Below are 22,196 nucleotides of genomic sequence, written 5' to 3' on the forward strand. Positions count from 1 at the left end.
GGTATCTTTTATATAGTTGAATATTAGAGCCTCTCTTTACTGATAAGAACTTAATAGAAGAAAGTGACATTATGAAGATCCATAGAGAGATATTTACAGTTTTTTTAAAGATAAAGAAACATGGTGACCTCAGGGAGAAGCAGGGGGTAGAATGTTCTCTGGAAATATCCCAGGAATCCAGAGGAAAACAGGAACAGAGATGAGAGAGAAAAAAGCCAGAGGTGAGCAAGAAAGTGTGACATGTGTAGGCGAGTGCTGAGTGACCCCACCGAGGTGGGGAGTGGATGAGGAGAGTGACAGGAAGAAAGAGCCTGAAGAAATGGATCAGGAGAGAAGGCTCAGTCGGCAGCAAACCCTTAGCAGGCAGCCTGAGTTCTCCTCTCCTGCCCTTGGATGATAAGGAAGGATCTCTCCACAATGCAGACTGGTGTCTCTCCCTTCTCTGAAAGTGGGTTGGAACCAAGGATTCTGGGAACAGAGGTGTTGGGATTAGAAAGGCACAGGGTCCAGAGGGGAGCTGCAGTGCAGATCAGAGGGGCAGGGGTGAGGGTGCAGGCAGAGTTGGAACATTCAGGCATGACGTCCAGACCAATGTTTGAGTGAGCAGTGTTCCTCGTTCTCCAAAGGGTCAAATGCTACAACCTGTCAATCTCAGGTTGCTCCTACTTGACCCTTTTTTCCAGGTTCCATTAGACCTCTTCATCTGAATCAAAATTGTAGGGCCGCTGGCATAAAGAGGGTGCCGTAGGCCTGCGTGGTCAGTTACTGTCAAAGGGGGCAGAGCATGGTAAGAGGAGCGATGGATGGGTAGGACTCCAGGAGGGGTCTGACACTGAGCATGCACACTGATCAGAATGGAACCAACACTTGAAAGCTCCTGGTACAAAACCCAATTTCCTTTCTCTTTCTCTCAAGTTCCCCACGTGCCTGGGGTTTTCTTTGGAGGCTGTTATATTTGAGAAGTCGGGTCCAGAAACAAGTTCTGGATAAAAACAACTTGTGGTGGAGGTTCCTGCTCACTCTCAAGGATGTTTCTTATGGGTCAGTCAGTGAATTTGGCAGAACATCAATTTAGCCCATGTATCAGTTTGATATACTGACCAGCTGTAGTAAATTTAGCAATTTACCATAATTTGGTTGAGGAATAGTTTTATTGAATTCATTTATTAATTGTCTAGTGAACAGTAAAAATGTTAGCATTTCAGTTAGAAATTTTTCAGTTTATATCTATATTGGTATCAAATCCTTTTAAAAGTGTTATTTTATAAATTTTAGCATTTTAAAGGCACTTTGCTAATTTCTCCAAAGAATCCTATCCTATATAATAAAAGCCTAATATGCTAAGTGTCTGGTCATCCGTTCAGCCAATCAAAACATAATATGCTAATGATATGCTAAGACCTCTCAACCGCTTGCTAGGACGTGCACTTACCACCAGGAGGCAGACACTCTGTCTGGTAGGTTAGCTTGCTGCTGAGGTATGGCCAATTGGGACTGAGCCAGATGGGCCGGACATGTACTGGAGCACTTCTCCTGCAGTCCCTCCTCGGCTGGCCAACGTTCCTCGTTCCTCCCTCACCCAGTGATCATGTGCTGGTGGGGTCCCTTGGCTTGCCTGCACCCTCTCGCAATCCGGGAATGCAGGAAGCCACCCATTGTCTTCACTATCAGAGAAGTGTAAACAAGGATCCCAGAATGTTGGTGAACCTTGAGCCCCTGGCAAGGGTCAGAGCTGTGCACCGATTGTTTCATCCAGACAATGGGAACTCAAGCTATTTCCTGACCAAATATTCTCAGAGTAAATCTTTCTAATATTTACTGACCTTTAAGATAGTCTGTCTGTTACTGCAATTATCTACCTGCCTGACTAAGAGGCAGATGTGTATCCAAAATTGAATAAAAGGTTGGTGAGGCCTGGGTAGTGGTGGAAGTCTTTTCCCTTGAATTGGGCTCCCACTTGGTCCCCCAATTTCCAAATTATTATTTCTTGCCTAGTCTCTTTCATTTGCATGTGGCCCCTTCTCCAGATCCTGAACCCTGAACCATGCGGGACCTGGGTCTTCACATGGGACCCCTCAGGGAATGTGGGAGACCCTGTTTTGGCCCAATCCTGCTCAACACAGGAGCTTCCCCCCGGTGATCAGTGCACTTCCACAAGGGGAGCGCCACTCAGCCAGAAGCCAGGCTCATGGCTGGTGAGCACAGCGATGGTGGCTGGAGCCTCTCCCACCTCCACAGCAGTGCCTAGGATGTCTGACTGCGGGGAGTGGGCCTAAGCCATCAGTTGGACATCCCCTGAGGGCTCCCGGACCGTGAGAGAGCACAGGCAAGGCTGAGGGACATCCCCCCCACCCTGGAGTGCATGAAGTTTGTGCACCGGACCTATAGTAAATTTATAAAATATACCAAATTCAACCAAAACATATATATTTTTAAATCTTTATTGTTCACATTATCATAGATGTTCCTCTTTTTTCTCTCCATAGCTCCCTTCCACCTGGTTTTCACCCCATCCCATGCCCTTACCCCCTCCACTGTCGTCATCCATAGGTGTAAGATTTTTGTCCAAACTCTTCCAGCAACCCCCACACCCCTTTGCCCCTGAGAATTTTCAGTCTGTTCCCTTTCTATGCCCCGGATTCTATTATATTCACCAGTTTATTCTGTTCATCAGGTTTTTTATTCACTTGATTTTTAGATTCACTTGATAGATATGTTTTTGTTGTCCCTTTGTTGTTCATAATTTTTTTATCTTTACCTTTTTCTTCTTCCTCTTCTTAAAGAATACCTTTCAGCATCCTATCTAATAAAGAGGGAATATTCTAATTGACCATCACTCCCTCACAAGATGGCAGCATGCACAGTCAATAAGGAGGGAATATGTTAATTGACTGCCATGCCCTGAAAGATGGCAGCGCCCACAGCCATAAGATGGCGGCGCCCAGTCCCCTTAGTCCCCCAGACACCCAGGGCCAGCCCGAGGCACTGGGAAGCCTTGGATGGTGGCTGCCCAGCTGCCCAGGGCCACCTGAGGCTCAGGTAACCAGGGCCGGCCAAGGCTTGTGCTGCTGGCAGTGACAGCAGCAGAGGTTTGATGGGGCATCACCTTCCCCTGATCGCTGGGTCGCCTCCCACCCCTGAGGTCTCCTGGACTGTGAGAGGAGGCAGGCCATGTTGAGGGACCCCCTCACCCCCTCCAGTGCATGAATTTTCATGCATCGGGCCTCTAGTTTCATATAATACTGGTTTGGTGGTGGTGAACTCCTTTAGCTTTTTCTTGTCTGTGAAGCTCTTTATCTGACCTTCAATTCTAAATGATAGCTTTGCTGGGTAGAGTGATCTTGGTTGTAGGTTCTTGCTATTCATCACTTTGAATATTTCTTGCCACTCCCTTTTGGCCTGCATAGTTTCTGTTGAGAAATCAGCTGACAGTCATATGGGTACTCCCTTGTAGGTAACTAACTGTTTTTCTCTTGCTGCTTTTAAGATTCTCTCTTTGTCTTTTGCCCTTGGCATTTTAATTATGATGTGTTTGGTGTGATCCTCTTTGGATTCCTCTTGTTTGGGGTTCTCTGTGCTTCCTGGACTTATAAGTCTATTTCTTTCACCAGGTAGGGGAAGTTTTCTGTCATTATTTCTTCAAATAGGTTTTCAGTATCTTGCTCTCTTTCTTCTCCTGGCACCCCCATAATTCTGATGTTGTTACGCTTGAAGTTGTCCCAGAGGTTCCTTACACTATCTTCATATTTTTGGATTCTTTTTTCTTTTTGCTCTTCCGGTTGGGTGTTTTTTTGCTTCCTTGTATTTCAAATCTTTGACTTGATTCTTGGGATCCTATAGTCTACTGTTGAATCTCTGTATATTATTCTTTATTTCAGTCAGTGTATGCTTAATTTCTGACTGGTCTTTTTCCATTTTATTGGCATTCTCACTAAGATCCTTGAAGGTCTCACTAAGTTCCTCGGAGGTTTCTAAAGATACTTGAGTAACCTTATAACTGTGGTTTTGAACTCTACATCCAGTAGTTTGCTTTCCTTCATGTCTTTCATTTGTGACATGTCTCTGCATTTTGGCTGCTATCCTGTGTTGATAGAATGGCCTTGTGTGGTAGGTGTCCTATAGGTCCCAGTGGCTCAGCCTCCCCAATCACCTGAGGTGGACACTCTTGGTGCACCTCTTTGTGGGCTTTGTGCACAGTCTTGTTGTAGTTAAGCCTTGATTGTTGTAGGTATCACTGAAAGGAATTGACCTCCAGCTGTGTCTACAATGGAAGAACTGCTGTGCTGGAGACACTGTTATGGGGCAGAACTTGCTTCAGTGGGGCTTTGGTGCTCACTGAGTCTGCCCCTTGAGTATGTCACTTATGGATGTGAAGAGTTGTAATCTGGTATGGTCTCAAACTGACCACTGGGTACACTGCTTCTTGGATCTCAAGGAGGTGCAAAGTCAGCCACTGCCTGATGCCACCTAGCAGGCACTACAGAGAGATCTACATATTCCTCCTCTTTGTATGGGGTTTGGAAGTGCCCAGATAAGGCCCAACTGTGAAGCAAGGCAGGCTGCTGCTGCCGGGCCTTGGGCCTTGGGCCTTCTTTTGGAAGCTTTGGGGCTTTCTGACCCAGCTGCAGTTTGATAGGATTTAGACTGAGAAAGGACAGGCCATTCATATGCAAAAGCCGCTGTGGGCAGCTTGGATGGGGTTGTAAATTGGGTGGGGTGTGGTCTCAGGGAATCACCAGGGCTGAGCAAACAGCAATGGCTGCCAGTCAGCCCTAAACCAGAGAGGTCCTCCCGTCTCCACGTCCTGCGCCCCCATGCAGGAACAATGATCCCTGTGAGCACCTCTGAGAGAAAGCCGCCCTCATGTCCCCAGAGTCTCGCCCAGAACTGAGTTCAGAGCTATCGAGAGCTTGTATCTCCCTCCCGATTGAAAAATAAAGAGAGCACCGGTTGCCAGCATATTCCACGTGCGCCTCCGCATCTCCCACCTCCTACCAGTCTCAATGCACTTTTTCTTTCCTTCTAGTTGTGGAGCTTCCACTCAGTCAGCTTTCCCACAGTTCTGGATGATAGTTGGTTTGTCTTTTAGTTGTATTTTTGATGTGGTTGTGAGAGGCATCAAGTACAGGTGTTTACCTATGCCGCCATCTTGGTTCTCCCAAAACCGTGGTCGGCAAACTGCGGCATGTGAGCCACATGCGGCTTTTTGGCCCCTTGAGTGTGGCTCTTCCACAAATACCATGTGTGGGCGCACACGTATAGTGCCATTGAAACTTCGTGGCCCATGTGCAGAAGTCTATTTTTGGCCTGGGAGAGTCTATTTTGAAGAAGTACTATTGATATTTGGCTCTGTTGACTAATGAGTTTGCTGACCACTGTCCCAAAACATTTTAACCATTTAAAATATTTATTCCAATTTACACTCGAAGCATTTTAAACAGCTTCTAAAATTATCAGTGAATTGTAGTTGTCCAGTTTTCATTCTGTGTTTATTAATGCATTTTCTGTAAAGCTTCATGGAACCTACACTGCTTGTTGGCAGAAGATGGAACAGAGTCCTCGAGAGTGAGAGCATGGGGATGGGGGATGGAGGGGGCGGGGCAGGAGGCCCAGGCACTGGGAAGGCTGTAATTCATAGCCCTTTAATTCATTTCCAAACCAGCAACTATGGCTTAACATATTTTAAAAAATATAAAAAAAGAAATGAGTTTTGAGTACATTAATGATTTTAGTAAATTTAGCAAACTGGTCATTGGCAAACTGGTTCCTTAGTAAACTGGTTTTTGGTGGTTTTGGGTCCTCCAGTGCACCTGGATCCTTTTGCATCACATAAAGAGACCTAGCAGCTCCTCCACACTGCTTCCATGTGGCTTTATGAACAGAAAAGCCATCATGGCACTCCTCTACTTAAATCATCTCTGTTTTGTCATACTGTGAAGAAAAGTCAGGTGACTTTCAATTGTGCTGTTGTCAAACCTAGCAAAGACCCGTACACCTGAATCCCACCCTCTAATCATACTAAACCACATGATGTGAGTGCCCTCCCCAACCCCCAATCCTTGCCGAACTTCCCCTTCTGAACCCCAGTAAGTGTTCTTGCCTGGAAAGGCCCTTTGTCTCTGAGCCATCACCTCCTCTGAGAAGGGCACCTGGAAGTTTGTCTTAGTCCCGCCGTGACCTCTACACCGTCAACTCCCTGTCCTCCTCATCTTGAAATAGTATTCATGAATTAATCCACAAATAACCATCATCCTCTGGCCCTATGTTGCCAGCCCATTCTAAGAGAAAAGGAAGTAACTGAACCAATAGCCACCATTACAGTTTATAGTTTTGTGTCCTGAACCTTTAACACTGTCTTTAGTCAGTGTGTATGCCAGTCCCCTTAGTGGCTGCTGCAAACTTTTGTCTTTCATTTTTCCTCATGTGTGTCTCCCCTCCCACGTGTGAACTCCTAGAAGGTAGGATCCTTGTATTTTCATCCTTGATACCCAGGACCTTAACTCTGTAGGGGTATAAAAATATTGTACAGTACCCACCATCTGGGATCTGCTAGATTTCAGGGAGGGGGACAGAACTACAGGAAACAAGACTGCATAGAAGGGTTGGAGCTGAGCTGCGTGGACCCTGACCATGGGTGGGGTGTGCAGGGCACTCAGCCTGCAGCCAGGACAGGCCTCTTAGACGTGTGGCAGCAGCTACAGTGAGGAGAGGCCAATCCCTCTTCCTCTAAATCCAGTGAAGATTGGTGAAGTCTGTCCTCCTAGGCCATGTAGCTCACAAAGCTGCACTCACTTTGTTCTTCTCTCATCGATTTGTGTGTGACTCTGTGTTTTGTACTCAGGTTTCCCCATTTGTGAGCCCACTGAGAGGAGGACCAGGCTCTGAGAGCTGAAGTTGTGATTAAATGGCAGTTCTGTGCTGGCACTTCAGAGGGAAAGGCAGGGGGTTCATGGTCAAATGCATCTAATGTGCTCCCCCCACCTTTCTCTCTGTAATGATTGGGTAAGTAGCAGGGATTAAAAATCATAGAAATTCCAACATGTGAACAGAGATGAGAAATAACAAGAAGACTTCTCTGTCTTTGTTAGTGATGTCAACAAAGATGAACTCATACATTACGTCCAAACTAACGTGCATGTGGCTCAGCACGGATCATGGGGACTCTTACAGGTATGTCTGCTCTCATGACTGTCCTGTGAGGTGTGTGTTCCACCTACAGATGAGGGAAACCTGAGTCTTTCATGGTGAAAGTTTTATCCATGGTCACTCTGCTACTAATTTGACTCTTCAGATTCTCTAAAATGTGATTTTAAAGAGATAGGTTGTGTGGAGAAAGGACCTACTTTATATGTGTCATGGGAAATGCTTATAACTGGTTAACTAAGGGTTCATAAGGGGTCATATGTGAGTAGCTCCATAAGATTTAGAAAGATCTTTATACATAGAGGGCTAATATGCAAAGTGTCTTCTTGGGAGTTCCACCAAGAGAACGAGAGTCTGATCGCTCGCTATGACGTGCACAGACCACGAGGGGGTGGTGCTGAGGGAGCGAGGGAAGGAAGAGACGGGGAGGTGGGGAATCTGATTGGCCTTGATTGCAGGCCAGGCCTAGGGACCCTACCCATGCACTAATTTCATGCACTGGGCCTCTAGTTTAGGAATAAATGCTTGATGAATTTTTATTAAAAGGAAATAGTATTCTGGGGACAGTATTTCTATATTACTGCTGGCATTAAGGAGGCCACAGACCCTTGAAAATGAACTATGTTTCTTGGTTCCTGCAGTGAATGCAGAATGGGTCCTGGATGGTGCTTCTGGTGACAGATAGTTACTATGTTTGTGGTGAACCCCACTGACCAGTGCAGATTCCAAGGATTCCAGGGAAGGTGGGTTCTCCCTGAATTTCCACCGGGAAGGAGTCCCCAAGCTTAAGCTTCCACCAGAGGGAACAGAGGACGTCCCTGGGGAGTCTTCCTACCATAACTTGGACTCATATTAACAGCTGCTTCTTCATCGCAACATCTACCCACGCCCTGCCAGGTGGTTCAGTTGAGGTGCTGGAATCGGGATGTTAGCTTCCTCCCAGACCAAGCCAGGCCAGCAGCGGCTGCCCTGAGTAATGTAGCCAGGATGGGGACAGTGCAGAAAAATCCAGAAAATGTAGAGAATGCTGACTGGGTCAGGGAAGCAGCTGGCAGAAATTCAAACCAGACCTTTCAGATGAGATTTTAGCCAATCAGAAAAAGGAGTCTAAGCTGACGACCCTGTTGCTAGTAGAGAAGTCTGTGCTAAGAGGCCTGTGAGGCCCAGGAATCCCCAGGTCTGACACAGCCTCCACTGCACAGCCCAGAGCAGAATGGAGTACACAGCCCAGAACTGAACCAGGTGCATGGCCCAGATCAGAGCCGAATGCACGGCCCAGATCAGAGCCGAATGCACAGCCCAGAGCAGAACCGAGTGCACGGCCCAGGACAGAACCAAGTACATGGTCCAGGGCAGGACTGAATGCATGGCCCAGAGAGGAGCTGATTGCATGGCGCAGAGCAGAACCAAGTGCACAACCCAGAACAAATGGACCACACAGCTCAGAGCAGAACCGAATGCATGGCCCAGAGCAGAACCAGCTGCATGGCCCAGAACAGAACTGGCCACACAACCCAGAACAGATCCGAGTGCACGGCCCAGATCAGAACTGATAGCACATTCCAGAAAAGAACCAAGTGTATGGCCCAGAGCAGAACCAAGTACACAGCCCAGAGCAGAACCGAGTGCACTGCCCAGAGCAGAACCTCGTGTACAGCCCAGAACAGAACTGAGTGCACGGCCCAGAACAGAACCGAGTGCACAGCCCAGGGCACTACCGAGTGCATGGTCTAGAACAGAACCAAGTGCACAGCCCAGAGCAGAACTGATGGAATTTCTCCCCTACGACTGGAGGCAGATGATGGGTCAGAGGCCTCTGCTGATTCTGAGGGACCCTGAGGTGGGGGCTTAGGGCACTGAGGCCTTCAAGTTCCCTCTCTGCCTATTCTTCCTTGTCCCCAGCCCCATTCCAGGTCTGAGTTGGAAGTTCCTCCCCTATGCTTCCACCCTGACTCTGGAGTGACCCTGACCCTGACCCACCACTGCTGGTCGGAGCCCAGGGCTGATCCCTTGGCTCAGGGGCTCCAGAGAGATGCACCCAACAGAGAAATCAGAACCAGCTCACGGCCTCCACATGCCCCTAACACGACTCCTTATTGTTGCCTCCTCCCTGCTTCTTGTACCTGGTAAACTGCTTATATTCTGCATTCAGATCCTGTCCTCAAATTTAAAAGGAGAACCTAAAATGTAGGAGAGAGACTTATCTTGTTTATTAATGTTTGCCAGGCATTGTCTTAATTGCTCTATAACCATTCAGTATTACCCCTAGTCATGGGCAAGAGGAGCCTGAGGAATAACACATTTATTAAAAACCCCATCAGTAGTTCTGCCTGTGGGTTTGATGCTCAGGGGCCGCACAGCATGAGCTGTGAGTGTGAACACCTGCTTCCTCAGTCACACGGTGCAGGCCCCAGGGTGCTTCTCCACGTCTTTGCTCTCTGGCCTGGAGCTACAGGTGCCTGTGTCCTGTTGATATGAATGTTTGTGGTTGTGCCTTTGTGACATCAAATGGACCAGGGAGGACTGAAGCAGCCGAAGAGCTTAGAAGAGAAAAGTCAACTTCAATGTAGAACCCACTTCAGAATATTCCATTGGAGAAGTGAGGGATGTTCTCACCTCTCCTTAGCTTTCAGATACTCTCACGGCTATTAAACCCCAGCTCTTGTGGCCGGCCCCAGTGGCAGGCTGAGAAAACCTCACATGGAGAGTTTTAAGAGCTTGCAATAGGCTGCATCAAACGAACAAACAAACAAACAAGAAAAAGAAAAATCAACTTAACTTTCAAATACTTTCATTCAAAGAGCACAAATGTAGTAGATTCTCTCATAAGAAAGACTCACTTGCCAGCAGGGCTTGTGTCATTTTGTGTGTGATATTCCCAACAGCTACACATGCAGCAGAGCGGAACACTGCACTGTTAAAGCAGTCATATTCCTGGGCTGTGTGGTTGGTAAGTATGTGTGTATGAATGTTCAGATGTAAAATGCATGAAACATGATCCATATTTTCCAAGAGAAGCCTGAGGCTAAAAGAGGTTGAGTAACTTGTCTCATAAAGCGCATTTGAGCTAGAGCTGCAGCTCAAAACCATTCCTCTCACGGCTCTGCTCTTCCCACCAGGGCTTCAGGCTCCTGGAGTGTTTTAGATAATAGAAGGGAGCATCTTTGTGACAATGATTTTCTCTCCCTGATACATGATCCCCACTTATTTCCCCTCCTAAAAATCTCATGTGTAAGGATAATAGGTTTTAACTGAATATCACAAAGTTGTCCACTCTTGAATCACTTTTCTCTCTTGGTTCTTTAATTCCCAAGGCATTCACCTTCTATAACTGAGAGAAAGTCTTCATATGTTCATCCAGAGCAATTCGATGAAGGCTGGGTTCCAGGCACTGGCTGAAGAACCTTCATAGGAAGCATCTGCCCGGAGACAGATGAGGTGGGCCAGCTCCAGTGCTGATTGGTTCCTTTCCTTGGTCTCTCCAGTCCGACCTTGAGTGGCCACTCTCACAGGTTTCTATTTTCTGAAGTGGCTACATCAGCCATCAGGTAGAGCCGGGCTCACTCCCTTTACTTCTTACTTTGTTCTCCATTATGTCTGGGAAGCCGACTCTGTGGCCCCCCAGAGGCCCCTGGACAGCAGCTGTGATGGTGTGGCTGGTGGTGCTGAGTGTCCCAGTGGCTGAGGGCGGAGACTCTCCACGTGAGTGCAGGGCAGCTGCCCCACCGCCAGCCTGGGATGGGCTCTGAGGGACCCTTGTCTGGGGCATGGGGGGCTATGACCTGAGAATAGTCTGTGATCAGCATTTCCTCTTTGGGAAAGGGAGCTGCTATGTTCTCATGTCTGCCTTCTGGTGACAAGGTGAGGACATGGCCATCTCAGGGGCTCCAGCCTGGGGATGACACAATGCGGGGGGAGGAGACTGGCCACTGCCAGTGACAGGAAAATGGTTATTTTTGAAGATAGAATGTTTCCAAAGAGGAGACAGCAGGACTTGTACCCCAAACCTTGTCTGATTAAAGACTAAAGGGCTCTGGTTGGGGAACTGTGTGAGGCAGGTCTGTGGTGTCAGATTTGGGGGAAAGGGCTCCCCATCCCTGAGTCTGAGCGGAGGGCTCACAGCAAACCCTGGCATCCGGGCAGCTCACCTGGTGCCACAGGCAGGGGCTCAGCTTCCTCCCAGGGACTTGGGGTCACACAGTGAGTGGGTGGGATTGCGCCTTGAGTTGATGGTGGAGGGGACTGAGGAGAAAGGGAAAGTGAAGAGGGGATGACATGCTGAGAAGCCATTTATTTCAGACAGAATTCCGTCTCCCTGTAAACTCTGTCAGGCTTCCTACCACCCCTGGTGTAGGTGTCCTGGTCTTCCTACACAATTGCCTTTATGCTATGGGTGCTCTGAGCAACTGCCGGAGCTGGCACCGCCGGAGCTGGCCGTTGGCACAGTCCCCCTGGGATGGAGCTGATCTAACTCGGAAGCCTGTGCCCTTTCCACGATGAGCTCCCTTTCTGGGCTCGGGGGTGGGTCCCTGGGACAGCACTGTTGGGGGGAAGGTCTGTGCCAGACTGAGTGGGAGGAGGGGCGAGTGTGAGCCTGTGGGGCCAGGACGCTGGGTTCAGGGCTTTCTGTCATTGCTCCCAGACTCTCTGGCCTGTGGTCACTGGTCTCTGAGGTTCTGGATTCAGTGGGAAATGTGACCTCAGGGGAGGGCGTCCTGACCGCTCTGAGGCTGGGCCTGGATGTGAGATCTCAGACTGTGGGCCCAGCTGGTGTCAGGCTCAGGCGGGATCCAGGCCCAGGGGGTCCAGGAGACTCTGTCCCCTCCCTCTAGGCGGGCAGTTTCTATGGCCTTGGCAGGGGCGAGGAGGGGGAGGCGGAGCCTCCTGAGGGTTGGGCCGGGGTGCAGGGTGGGGCCGAGGCTGGGTCTGGTGGGCTGCAAGCCTGTCCCCAGGCACAACAGCCGCTCTGGCCAGGGCCTGAGACCTGATGGGCGGCTCCCGCAGGGGACTTTGTGCTCCAGTTTAAGGCCCTCTGCTACTTCACCAACGGGACGCAGCGCGTGCGGCTGGTGGTCAGACACCTCTACAACCTGGAGGAGTACGTGCGCTATGACAGCGACGTGGGGGAGTTCCGCGCGCTGACCCCGCTGGGGCGGCCGGAGGCCGAGTACTGGAATGGCCAGAAGGACCTCCTGGAGCGGGAGCGGGCCTATGTGGACACGCTGTGCAGGTACAACTACCAGCTTGAGGCCCCCGCGACCCTCCAGAGGCGAGGTGAGTGCCCGCTCACACCCCCTCAGCCCGGAAGTCTCTCCACGTGGGAGGGGCGGCTCTGCAACCACAGCTGGGCTTTGTTGGGGAGAGGAGGGAAGACCGAAGGCGAGACGGTGGCTGCAGGACCAAGGGGGGACCTAAGGGGGGCTGAGGGGGATGGAAGGGGACCTAGGACAGGGTCCTGGATCGGGACCCAGGGGGACCAGGGACTGGACGGGGGGTGGGGGTGGGGGCGGCACCAGGAGGCGGCACCTGCACAGACCCCGCTGCCCGCCAAGTCCCTGAGAGCCCGCAAGGCCTGTTCCTCTTTCCACCCATTCAGTACCCCCAGCCGACCCCCCACCCACTCCTGCTCAGGTGTGTTTGCCTCCTGTCCCTCACTTTGCGGGAGCTGCCCCGTGCCTCATGTCCCTGTGCCTGGTGTCCCTGTGGCCCGTGTCCCCGCGCTGCTGTGAGCCCCTAGCAGGCCTGCCTCCAGTTTAACCACCTGGTGGGGTGGGCGGCTCCAGGGCCCTGTGCACATGTGCACAGGTGCGCTATATCACAGTCGTGACCAAGTGTTTTGACTCCTGGGCCTGAATTCTGTTTCCTACATGTCTGTCACTAGTCCTGCACCTCTTTTAGCAGCGACTGTCAGGTACGTTTCTGGGCCTCTGCCTACACATTCCCTGGCCAGTGAGCTCACTCAGCCTTTCTGAGACTAATGAGTACATTCTCAGCTGCCACCACTGAGGCTCAATAGAAAACAGAAGGGCAAGTAGAGCCTTAAAACTGACTTTATTATTTGTGCTATTTTGCTTAATGCAGTAAACTCTTATTGACTTGGGGGTCTTAATAATTCAGAATTTGTGAAGGCAAAGTCTGAGAAAAAAGTGTTTGCTAAAAAGCAAAACGACACTTTAATGGTGAAAGGCAGAATTTTAATTTCTTAGAAAGCTCAACAAATGGCGCGATAGAACTGAAGTTTTGAAGAAAATAAATTAATGCTATTGAATTATTGAATAAATATTGTTTCAGGGTCTCATTTATCTGCCTATCTTCTCTCTCCCTGTCTCCCGTCTCCCCAGAATCCATTTCACGGGTAGATATTTTTAATTGAATTTTGTTTCGGTGACTTTGGTTAATAAAATTATATAGGTTTCAGGTGTACAATTCTACGATGCACCATCTGTATATTGTATTGTGTGTTTACCACCACAAGTCAAGGCTCCTTCCATCACCATTTATTTCCCCTTTATCATCATCTCCTTCCTCCTCAACCCCTTTTCCCCCTGGTAATGACCCTTCTGTTATCTGTGTCTATGAGTTTTTTTTGTTTTGTTTTTTGTTTTTTGCTTAATCCTTCACCTTTTTCACCCAGCCCCTCAACCCTCCTCCCATCTGACAGCTATCAATTTGTTCTCTTTCTATTTTTCTTGTTAGTTTATTTTGTTCATTAGATTCCACATATAAGTGAGATCATATGTCTTTCTCCGACTGGCTTATTTCACTTAGCATAATATTCTTCAGGTCCATCCATTGTCTCAAAAATTAAGAGTTCCTTCTTTTTAACAGCCATTCCAATGTATAGAAGTACCACAGTTTTTTTATCCACTCATTTACCAAAGGGCATTTGGACTGCTGCCTAATCTTGGCTATTGTAAATAATGCTGCAATGAACATAGGGATGCATATATTTTTTTGAATTAGTGTTTCAGGTTTCTACAGATATATCCCCAGAAGTGGAATTGCTGGGTCATAAGGCAGTTCCATTTTTAATTTCTTTTGAGGTAAGTCCATATTGCTTTCTCCAGTGGCTGTGCCAGGCTGCATCCCCACACACAGAATCATCATGAGCTCCAGGGGTAGATATTTTGAATGTTAATTTTAACCATTTAATGAGTGTTTATTTCTTGACAATTACCTTACCAAACACCATCTATATTATGCTATTTAATTTCACAACTACTTGTGTGTTAGGAGTTAGCATGACCACTTTAATATGCTAATATTTTTACATAACAAATACTAAGTAATTACCTACAGTTATTCACGAGGTCCTGAGGCCTCCCCCAGATACACAGAAGTCATTGTGTTCTGTATTGCATGTGTATACTACATGTATATAATGGAAGCACAGTCTCATTAAAGCAGTTATGACCAGAAGCAGCAAATGAGTCTCTTCTTGCCTATTTTCTTTTTAAAAAATGTTTTCATTGGCCTGGATGGCGTGGCTCAGTGGTTGAGTATCAACCTATGAACCAGGAGGTTGAGGTTCAGTTCCTGGTCAGGGCACATGCCCAGGCTGTGGGCATGCAGGAGGCAGATGATCAATGATTCTCTCTCATCATTGATGTTTTTATCTTGTTCTCTCTCTTCATTCCTCTCTGAAATCAATTAAAAAATGTTTTCATTGATTTTTAGAAAGAGGATAATGAGAGAGAATCATTGGCTGCCTCCTGCATGTCCCCAACTGGGTATTGAGCCCACAACCCGGGCATGTGCCCTGACTGGGAATTGAACAGGTTACTTCTTGGTTCATGGGTCAATGATGAACCACTAAGGCACACTGGCCAGGCTACCCATGTTTGTGCCAATTTTCAATGTTGGTGGGACAAAATGATAATTTCAGGAAATTGAAAATTCACTGATGAATCCCTGTTCTGGCACCAGTGTTATCTGTACATGTTCAGATAAATCTTAGCTGATTTTACACTCTCTCACCTTCTGCCCCACATCCTAATGCCACCAAGTACTTATATTTTTGCAATTTCAGGTCTTTTTCATAATAATTATTCTAAAATTTTTCTCTTGAACTTGTGACCTCTATTTTTAATCTCAATCTAAGCTGACAGGTTTTTTAAATCCAGCTAGCTGACCATGATTTCAGTTCCCAGGAAGGAGAACCAGACAAGAGTCAATCTCTAAGCTGAAAATGTGATTCCTTCCAGGCGATGGCTCAGGAGTGCCTTATGAAGGGTGCATTGAGACTCCTGCTGACCTGAGCTAGGCCCACTTACTTACATGTTCACTTCACATTCTCATCAACCCAGGCCACCTCTGCAAGGTTCTCAGGGTATTTTCTACCGTCTGGTAATAACATCTGATTTCAGAACAAGGAAGTACTTCTTAATAGTAAGGGGATAGAGATGGGTAGGTTGGAATATTTAGTACAGTTTCACACTGTGGGACTAAGGGAGATTCAGTAAAATGGCTAAAGAGGTAAAGGAGAAGATATGTATATAGGTAGGGAGAGGTGTATTGTATTTGATCATGAGTAGCAATTTGAGAAGATAAAGGACTCAAAACATGGGCAAACGTAATTTCTGTAGTATCACTTGTTTTCAGGCTTCCCTTTCTTTTCCTTCAAAAAATTACAAACTTTTGAAATAACATTTATTTTTTGTTTCTGTTACTAGATTGCAAGGTCTATAAGGGCAGGGGCCATGGTCTGTTGTTTATCTTTCTATGTCTAGTGCTTGTGGAATTTATATTTGTTGAATGAATGAATAAATGAATCAGTAAATGACTAAAACATAGGTGGCATAGGTGATGTGGACATGAGGTTTATTATTTAATAACTAGAGGCCTGGTGCACAAAAATTTGTGCACTCAGGGGGGAGGGGGTGTGCCTCAGCCCGGCCTGTGCCCTCTCACAGTCTGGGACCCCTCGGGAGATAACAACCTACTGGCTTAGGCCTGCTCCTGGGTGGAAAGGGCAGGCCCAATCCCTAGGTGCAGCCCCTGTTTGGGCTCAGAGCAGGGCCGACTGGGGAGTTGGGGCACCACCCCCTGTCATGCACAGAGCGGGCGGATCAGGAGGTTGTGATGCCACCCCTAGTCACGCTCAGGGTAGGGCCGATTGGGGGGTTGGGGCACCGCCCCCTATAACACTCAAGGCAGGGTCGATGGGGAGGTTGTGGCGCCACCCCCTGTCATGCACAGAGCAGGGCTGATCAGGGGGTTGGGGCGCTGCCCCCTGTCACTCACAGAGCAGGGCCCATCAGGGGGGTTGGGGCTCCATACCCTGTCACGCACAGAGCAGGGTCAATCAGGGGGTTGGGGAGCTCCCCCCTGTCACACACAGAGCAGGGCCAATCAGGGGGTTGAGGAGCTCCCCCCTGTCATGTACAGAGTAGGGCCGATAGGGGAGTTGGGGCACCGCCCCCTGTCACACACAGAGCAGGGCCCGTGGGGGGGGAGGGTTGGGGCACCACTTTCTATCACCCACAGAACAGGGCCAATCAGGGGGTTGGGGTGCCGCCACTGTTCACACTCAGGGCAGGGCCGATGGGGAGGTTATGGCTCTACCCCATTACACACAGAGCAGGGCCCTTTGGGGGGGGGGGAGAGTTGGGGCACCGCACCCTGTCACACACAGAGCTGCAGGGCAATCAGGGGGTTTGGGCGCTGCCCCCTGTCAAGCTGATCCCGGTGCCGGAGGCCTCATGGCTCCGCTGATCCCAGTGCTGGGAGGCATATTACCTTCTTACTATATAGGATAGAGGCCTGGTGCACGGGTGGGGGCCGGCTGGTTTGCCCTGAAGGGTGTCCTGGATCAGGGTGGGGGTCCCCACTGGGGTGCCTGGCCAGCCTGGATGAGGGGATGATGGCTGTTTGCAGCTGGTCACACCCCCTTCAGCGTGGGGGTTCCCATTGGGGTGCCTGGCCAGTCTGGGTGAGGGGCTGAGGGCCGTTTTCAGTCTGGCGGATGACTGAAGCTCCCAACCTGTCCTTTTTTTCTTTTTTTTTAAATTCTGGGCCAGCTTTAGCTCTGAGGCTTGGCTCCAGCTCTGAGACCTCAGCTGCTGAAAGCAGGTATCTGGTTTGTTTGGGTTCTATAATCGTAACACTGTTTCAACTCCAGCTCTGAGATCCTGGCTGGCTGAAAGCAGGTTTCTGGGGTTTTGTTTAGCTTCTATATTTGTAACAATGTTTCAAACTGCAAGCTCAGAGGCCGGCAGCAGTAGGCGGGGAACGTTGGAGTCCTCCGTCACTGAAGCAAGCAAGCCTCCTGTTAGCTTCAAGCTGCCTGGCTGCCAGCCGCCATTTTGGTCGGCAGTTAATTTGCATATCACCCTGATTAGCCAATGGGAAGGGTAGTGGAGGTAAGGCTAATTACCACGTTTCTCTATTATTAGATAGGATTTACAACTTAATGGGAGTTTGCCACAGAATGGCATCTGGGCTAGGTTAGGCTAAAAGCTGAGAAGGGGCTTTGTTGATGGATGACATGTGAGAAGTGCTCCTGCCCTTAAATCCTGTTCGTGTTTCCCGTTGAGAATGGTAGGGAAGAGCCAGTTTGAGAGCATTGCTTCGGAGGAGGGATGTGATGCTCACTGCTGTCCTGCTCTGTTGGACATAGAACTGTCTGTAACGTTCCTAATTCTCAGTCCATGTTACTGTTCATGGAACCGTGACCAGTGTTGGTGGGCTCATGCCCCGGAGACTCAAACTGATGTATTTTCTCCACTGTGAGGAGCTGCAGGACCAACAGGAAACAGGGTCACCGCCCTGGTGTGAGTCCCTAGAGCTGATCCCCAGGGTCACCATTAACAGGTGGAGGGAAAAGAAGTCCAGGCTTTTCATCTTTATTTAAAAACATTGTGAATAGTGGCCTCTATAACCTAGCAATTTAAACATTTAAAGGGCTTCATTTTTATTAATTGTTAACAGAATTTCTCCCATAAAATGATTGCTGTTAGCTCTTGAGACTGAAAAGTTAACTGTTAACTCAAGCTAATCAAGTGGCCCAGCTCGGGTCCTCATCCTGGACTCGGAATCCAGGGATCGTTCCCGCTGGTTCAGGGAGGACCCTCCCCGTGGGGAGACTTGCCTGTGCCCCACATCTCACTCCGTCTTTTCCTCTCTGTCACCCCTCCCCTCCCAGTGGAGCCTACAGTGACCATCTCCCCAGCCAAGACAGAGGCCCTAACCCACCACAACATGCTGGTCTGCTCAGTGACAGATTTCTATCCAGCCCACATCAAAGTCCGGTGGTTCCGGAACAACCAGGAGGAGACAGCCGGCATCGTGTCCACCCCCCTGATTAGGAACGGGGACTGGACCTACCAGGTCCTGGTGATGCTGGAAATGACCCCCCAGCGAGGAGACGTCTACACCTGCCGCGTGGAGCACCCCAGCCTCCAGAGCCCCATCTCAGTGGAGTGGCGTAAGGGGCAGTTTCTTTCCTGCACCCTGGGCCCCACAGACAGAGGGCAAACAGCGGCCCCTGTCTGTTCCATTGCATCCCTGCCCCTGATGTCACTTTTGAGTGGACGTCACAGGACACTAGGCCTCCTCATTCTGAAGCAGGGGCATCCGAAGATTCCTGATAGCATTGTCTTTCCAGACACTAGGGAGGTCACTCTACACCATGACTATGGCGGCTGGTGACGGGGCTTAGGATCCAAGGTTAAGGATGTATGTGAAGGAGCAGGATCCACTTCTTCCCTGTCACCACCCACAGTGTCCAAGGGTTTACTGGCTGGTCTTGTCCCAGGGGTGGTGGCTTCCAAAGGGTCCCTGTGGGTTTGGGACAGAAGCTGACACCCAGGCTCTGCTCCCCAGGGGCGCAGTCTGGATCTGCCCAGAGCAAGATGCTGAGCGGCGTCGGGGCCTTCGTGCTGGGGCTGATCTTCCTGGGCCTGGGCCTTGTCATCCGTCACAGGAAACAGAAGGGTAAGTAACTGGGGAAATGAGAAGGTGGGCTGTGCCCGGGGCCCTCTGTTGAGGGAGCTTCTGTTTGTAGGTGTAACTCTCCTCCTGATCTGGAAGGCAGGCAGCCGGGCTGGTGGTGGGAGGAGACAGACAGCTGGGCCAGGCTTTGCACTGGATTTTACTGGTTGAAAGGCAGCCCTGCCACAAGTATGACTGTGGCGAGTGTCCTGGGGCTGAGAGCTCATCACTGTCTCGCTGGCCCCTTTCCAGAAGCTGCTTCTTTAAGATCAGGGCGTTGGCTTCCCTTCCTTCTAGTGACAGGTCCACTCATTTGGGGGATTGTAGCTTAGGGGGTAAGGCCTTGTGGCCAAGGGTAGGGAGGAAATAGATTTCCAATTAAATTGCTTATTTCATTTTCTGTGGGTAGGAGAGGGACTGGCTGTTAAATGTGACCTTTCTCTGTGTAAAGTCTTTTTGTAGGATCTGATGGGCCTCTGCCTCAAGTACTGTCTCTGCTCTGATTTCATGGGGGTGGTGGTGTGAGGACAAGAAAAAGACGGGGCGGGGGGCGCAAGGTGAGTCACAAAGTTCATGGTTCATGGCCTATTCCCTGTCATGGGATCAAGGGTTAGGGGAGAAGTTCGCCCAGATTCTGAAGGAAGCTCTGGCTTGTTATCCAGAACCAGGGTTTAACTTTGGTGGATCTTTCTGTGAAATGTGGAGCCAGAGCCATGTCTGGGGTGGTAGACACGGGGATGATGTCCACTTGGCGCCACTTCCCGCCTATGGGCCTTTATAAGTGACTACTAGTGGTGGAAGGAAGGTGAGTTACCATAATTTACTAAAAAGAGTGAGGTCTTTCTTCATATTCCACAGGATAACATCTGCTCACTCACCTTTCACACATCTGCGTGGAGCTGAAGTGCTTGTCCTCTTTAGCTGATTTCACCTTTGCACAGATATTGTGGGAGGTGATGGTGATATTTCCCGGACCTCATCTTTAACTGATGGTTCAGGGACCCCAAGAGGAGTGGAAAGGGGCATACCCCCCAGAATGCCGAGTGCTGATCACTCTCTTTTACAGGGCTCCTGCACTGACTCCTGAAGGTATATCATTGTACTTGGTTTTCTCTCCTCTGAGATGGGTGCCGATCTTTGCCCAGAGTTCCAGTTGCCTGTTAACCTGTCCATCTCTGAGATCAAGCCCTACAGTCACCCTGACAGTCCTCACGTCACCTTGTGTGACCCTCACCCCAAGGATGGTGCCTCCTGCACTGACTTCAGAGTCTCTCCCTATTCCTGCCAAAGTGTTTTTCTATTTCTATTCTCTCCCCACAGACTGTTCAAGAAAAGCATGTTGAACTCAATTACCTACCTACAGAGCTTTTTTATCATAACTAAATGTATTTTGAGTTATCTGTATCCTGAACCTCCTTAAATGAGCAGAGGTAGGAAGCCACTCCAGAATGAAAGCAACATATTTTGAGGTGACTCAGCCAGCCTGGGATCAGATGGAGGGGTTTTGCCTTGAAAGGAGACTAGAACCATCTTGGGGTGCCACACAAGGGTGGGAAGAGGGGACAGAAAATAATTTCAATCATCACATCCTTCATGATTCTTTAGTATTGATGTTGAGTGCAGTGGCCTTAGAACTGCTGCCTCTCTTCCAGTTTGGGGAGAATTCTGTAAGTAAGCATGTGGAATTGTTGCATTCTGATACAGTGACCTCTGGTCACTGAGGTTTCAGATACATCCTGGCAAGTCACATTGGCCAAGATCAATTTTTATTTTTGAGAAAGTATAATAAGCAATAAAAGTACTATTTTTGGTTTTAAATGATAGAAATCCAACATAAATTTACTTTGTTCATGTTACCTGGGGTCAAGTTGACTTCAGAAGAGACAAAATCTCTTAGGAGTTTGACCAGGAAACCAGGAGTTTGGTTGCTCGCTATGATGTGCACTGACTACCAGGGGATGGCACAGAATGAAAGAAGGCCCCAGCCAGCATCCAGAAGGATCCGATTGGCCCTGATTGCTGGCCAGGCGTAAGGACCCTACCTGTGCACTAATTTTGTGCACTAGGCCTATAGTTTAAAAATAAATGCCACCATGGACCTGGCGACAACAATCCAACATTTGGCTTCTTCCAAGTGGGACACAGGCCCTGCCACCAGCCTGGAGCGACACCCCACCAAATTGCAGCCAACACTGTCAAGAACCCATGGTGCAAATGTGGCCCACAGCCCAGTCCAGCCTGAAACAGTCACTGTGGGCACCAGGTAATGACATCACACAGCTATGCCCGGATTCCTCTCCCTAACGACTAGCCTCCTTGCAGTTTCTTCAGCCCAGGAATCTGATTTACTTTATAGCCAGGTGCAAACATTTTACAGTTCAACCAAATATCTGTGAAGCGTTTTTCCAAGCATCATTTCATTTGATCCTCACAGAAGTCCTCGAGTAGGTAGATAGAGACTTGGTAGAATCCTATTTTCTTTTTATTAGCCAGAAAAATGGAGATTTAGATTTAGATTTGACCTGACTGAAAAGAAGTAAGAAATGGTGAACCTTGAAAATCACTTCAGGAAAAATACCACATGATCTCACTCATTCATGGATAATAAAGACCATTATAAACTTATGAACAATAATAGATACAGAGGCAGAGCTGCCTCAAACAGATTGTCAAACTGCAGTGGGAAGGCCGGGGAGGGTTGGGGGGCAGGAGGGAGGGGGTTAAGAGATCAACCAAAGGACTTGTATGCATGCATATAAGCATAACCAATGGACATAAGACACTGGGGGGTAGGGGAGGCCAGGGGATTGTCAAGGGCAGGGAAAAAAAGGAGACATATGTAATCCTCTTTGTAATACTTTAAGCAATAAAATAATAAAATAAAATAAAATAAAGAAAAAGAAAATCACTTCAGGTTTTCTCACTGCGCAGAATATAGTCAAACACTGCTACAGTTAAATATCTTACCCCTTGTTCTCTCTGTGTGAGATATAATAATAATCTGCTTTGTGTTGATATTTACTGCTGTGTTGCTGATAATTACCTGAAAAAGAAGTTCGTGTGCTTCACTGGGCTGGAAAAAGTTTAGCTAAATCAGAAAGCAGGTCTAATTAAGCAAGTTT

At 48.7% G+C, this 22,196-nt stretch overlaps 1 protein-coding gene across 2 annotated transcripts; it reads left to right on the forward strand.

The window, feature by feature from the left end:
• Positions 1-10,667: 10,667 nt before the first annotated feature.
• LOC139012644 (boLa class II histocompatibility antigen, DQB*0101 beta chain-like) lies at positions 10,668-21,761 on the forward strand. 2 transcript variants are annotated; one of them, XM_070418809.1, is made up of 5 exons: positions 10,668-10,845; positions 12,148-12,417; positions 18,287-18,568; positions 18,967-19,077; positions 20,141-21,761. In XM_070418809.1, exons 1-5 carry the CDS (start codon positions 10,737-10,739, stop codon positions 20,152-20,154), a joined length of 786 nt encoding a protein of 261 aa, XP_070274910.1. In that variant the 5' UTR covers positions 10,668-10,736; the 3' UTR covers positions 20,155-21,761. The 2 variants fall into 2 exon arrangements, with proteins under 2 accessions (XP_070274910.1, XP_070274911.1); XM_070418810.1 differs by lacking the exon at positions 20,141-21,761 and adding an exon at positions 19,526-20,130.
• The last annotated feature ends 435 nt before the right edge of the window (positions 21,762-22,196 follow it).

Source organism: Myotis yumanensis, unplaced genomic scaffold, assembly GCF_028538775.1.
Source record: "Myotis yumanensis isolate MYYU_CA2020_CCGP unplaced genomic scaffold, mMyoYum1.0.hap1 SCAF_6, whole genome shotgun sequence".
NCBI lineage: Eukaryota > Metazoa > Chordata > Mammalia > Chiroptera > Vespertilionidae > Myotis > Myotis yumanensis.

Coding starts and splice junctions, on each gene's coding strand:
- LOC139012644 (XM_070418809.1), top strand. CDS start 10,737: ATGTCTGGGAAGCCGACTCTGTGGCCCCCCAGAGGCCCCTGGACAGCA. Junction 12,418..18,286: donor CGCGACCCTCCAGAGGCGAG/GTGAGTGCCCGC, acceptor CTCCCCTCCCAG/TGGAGCCTACAGTGACCATC. Junction 18,569..18,966: donor CCCCATCTCAGTGGAGTGGC/GTAAGGGGCAGT, acceptor TCTGCTCCCCAG/GGGCGCAGTCTGGATCTGCC.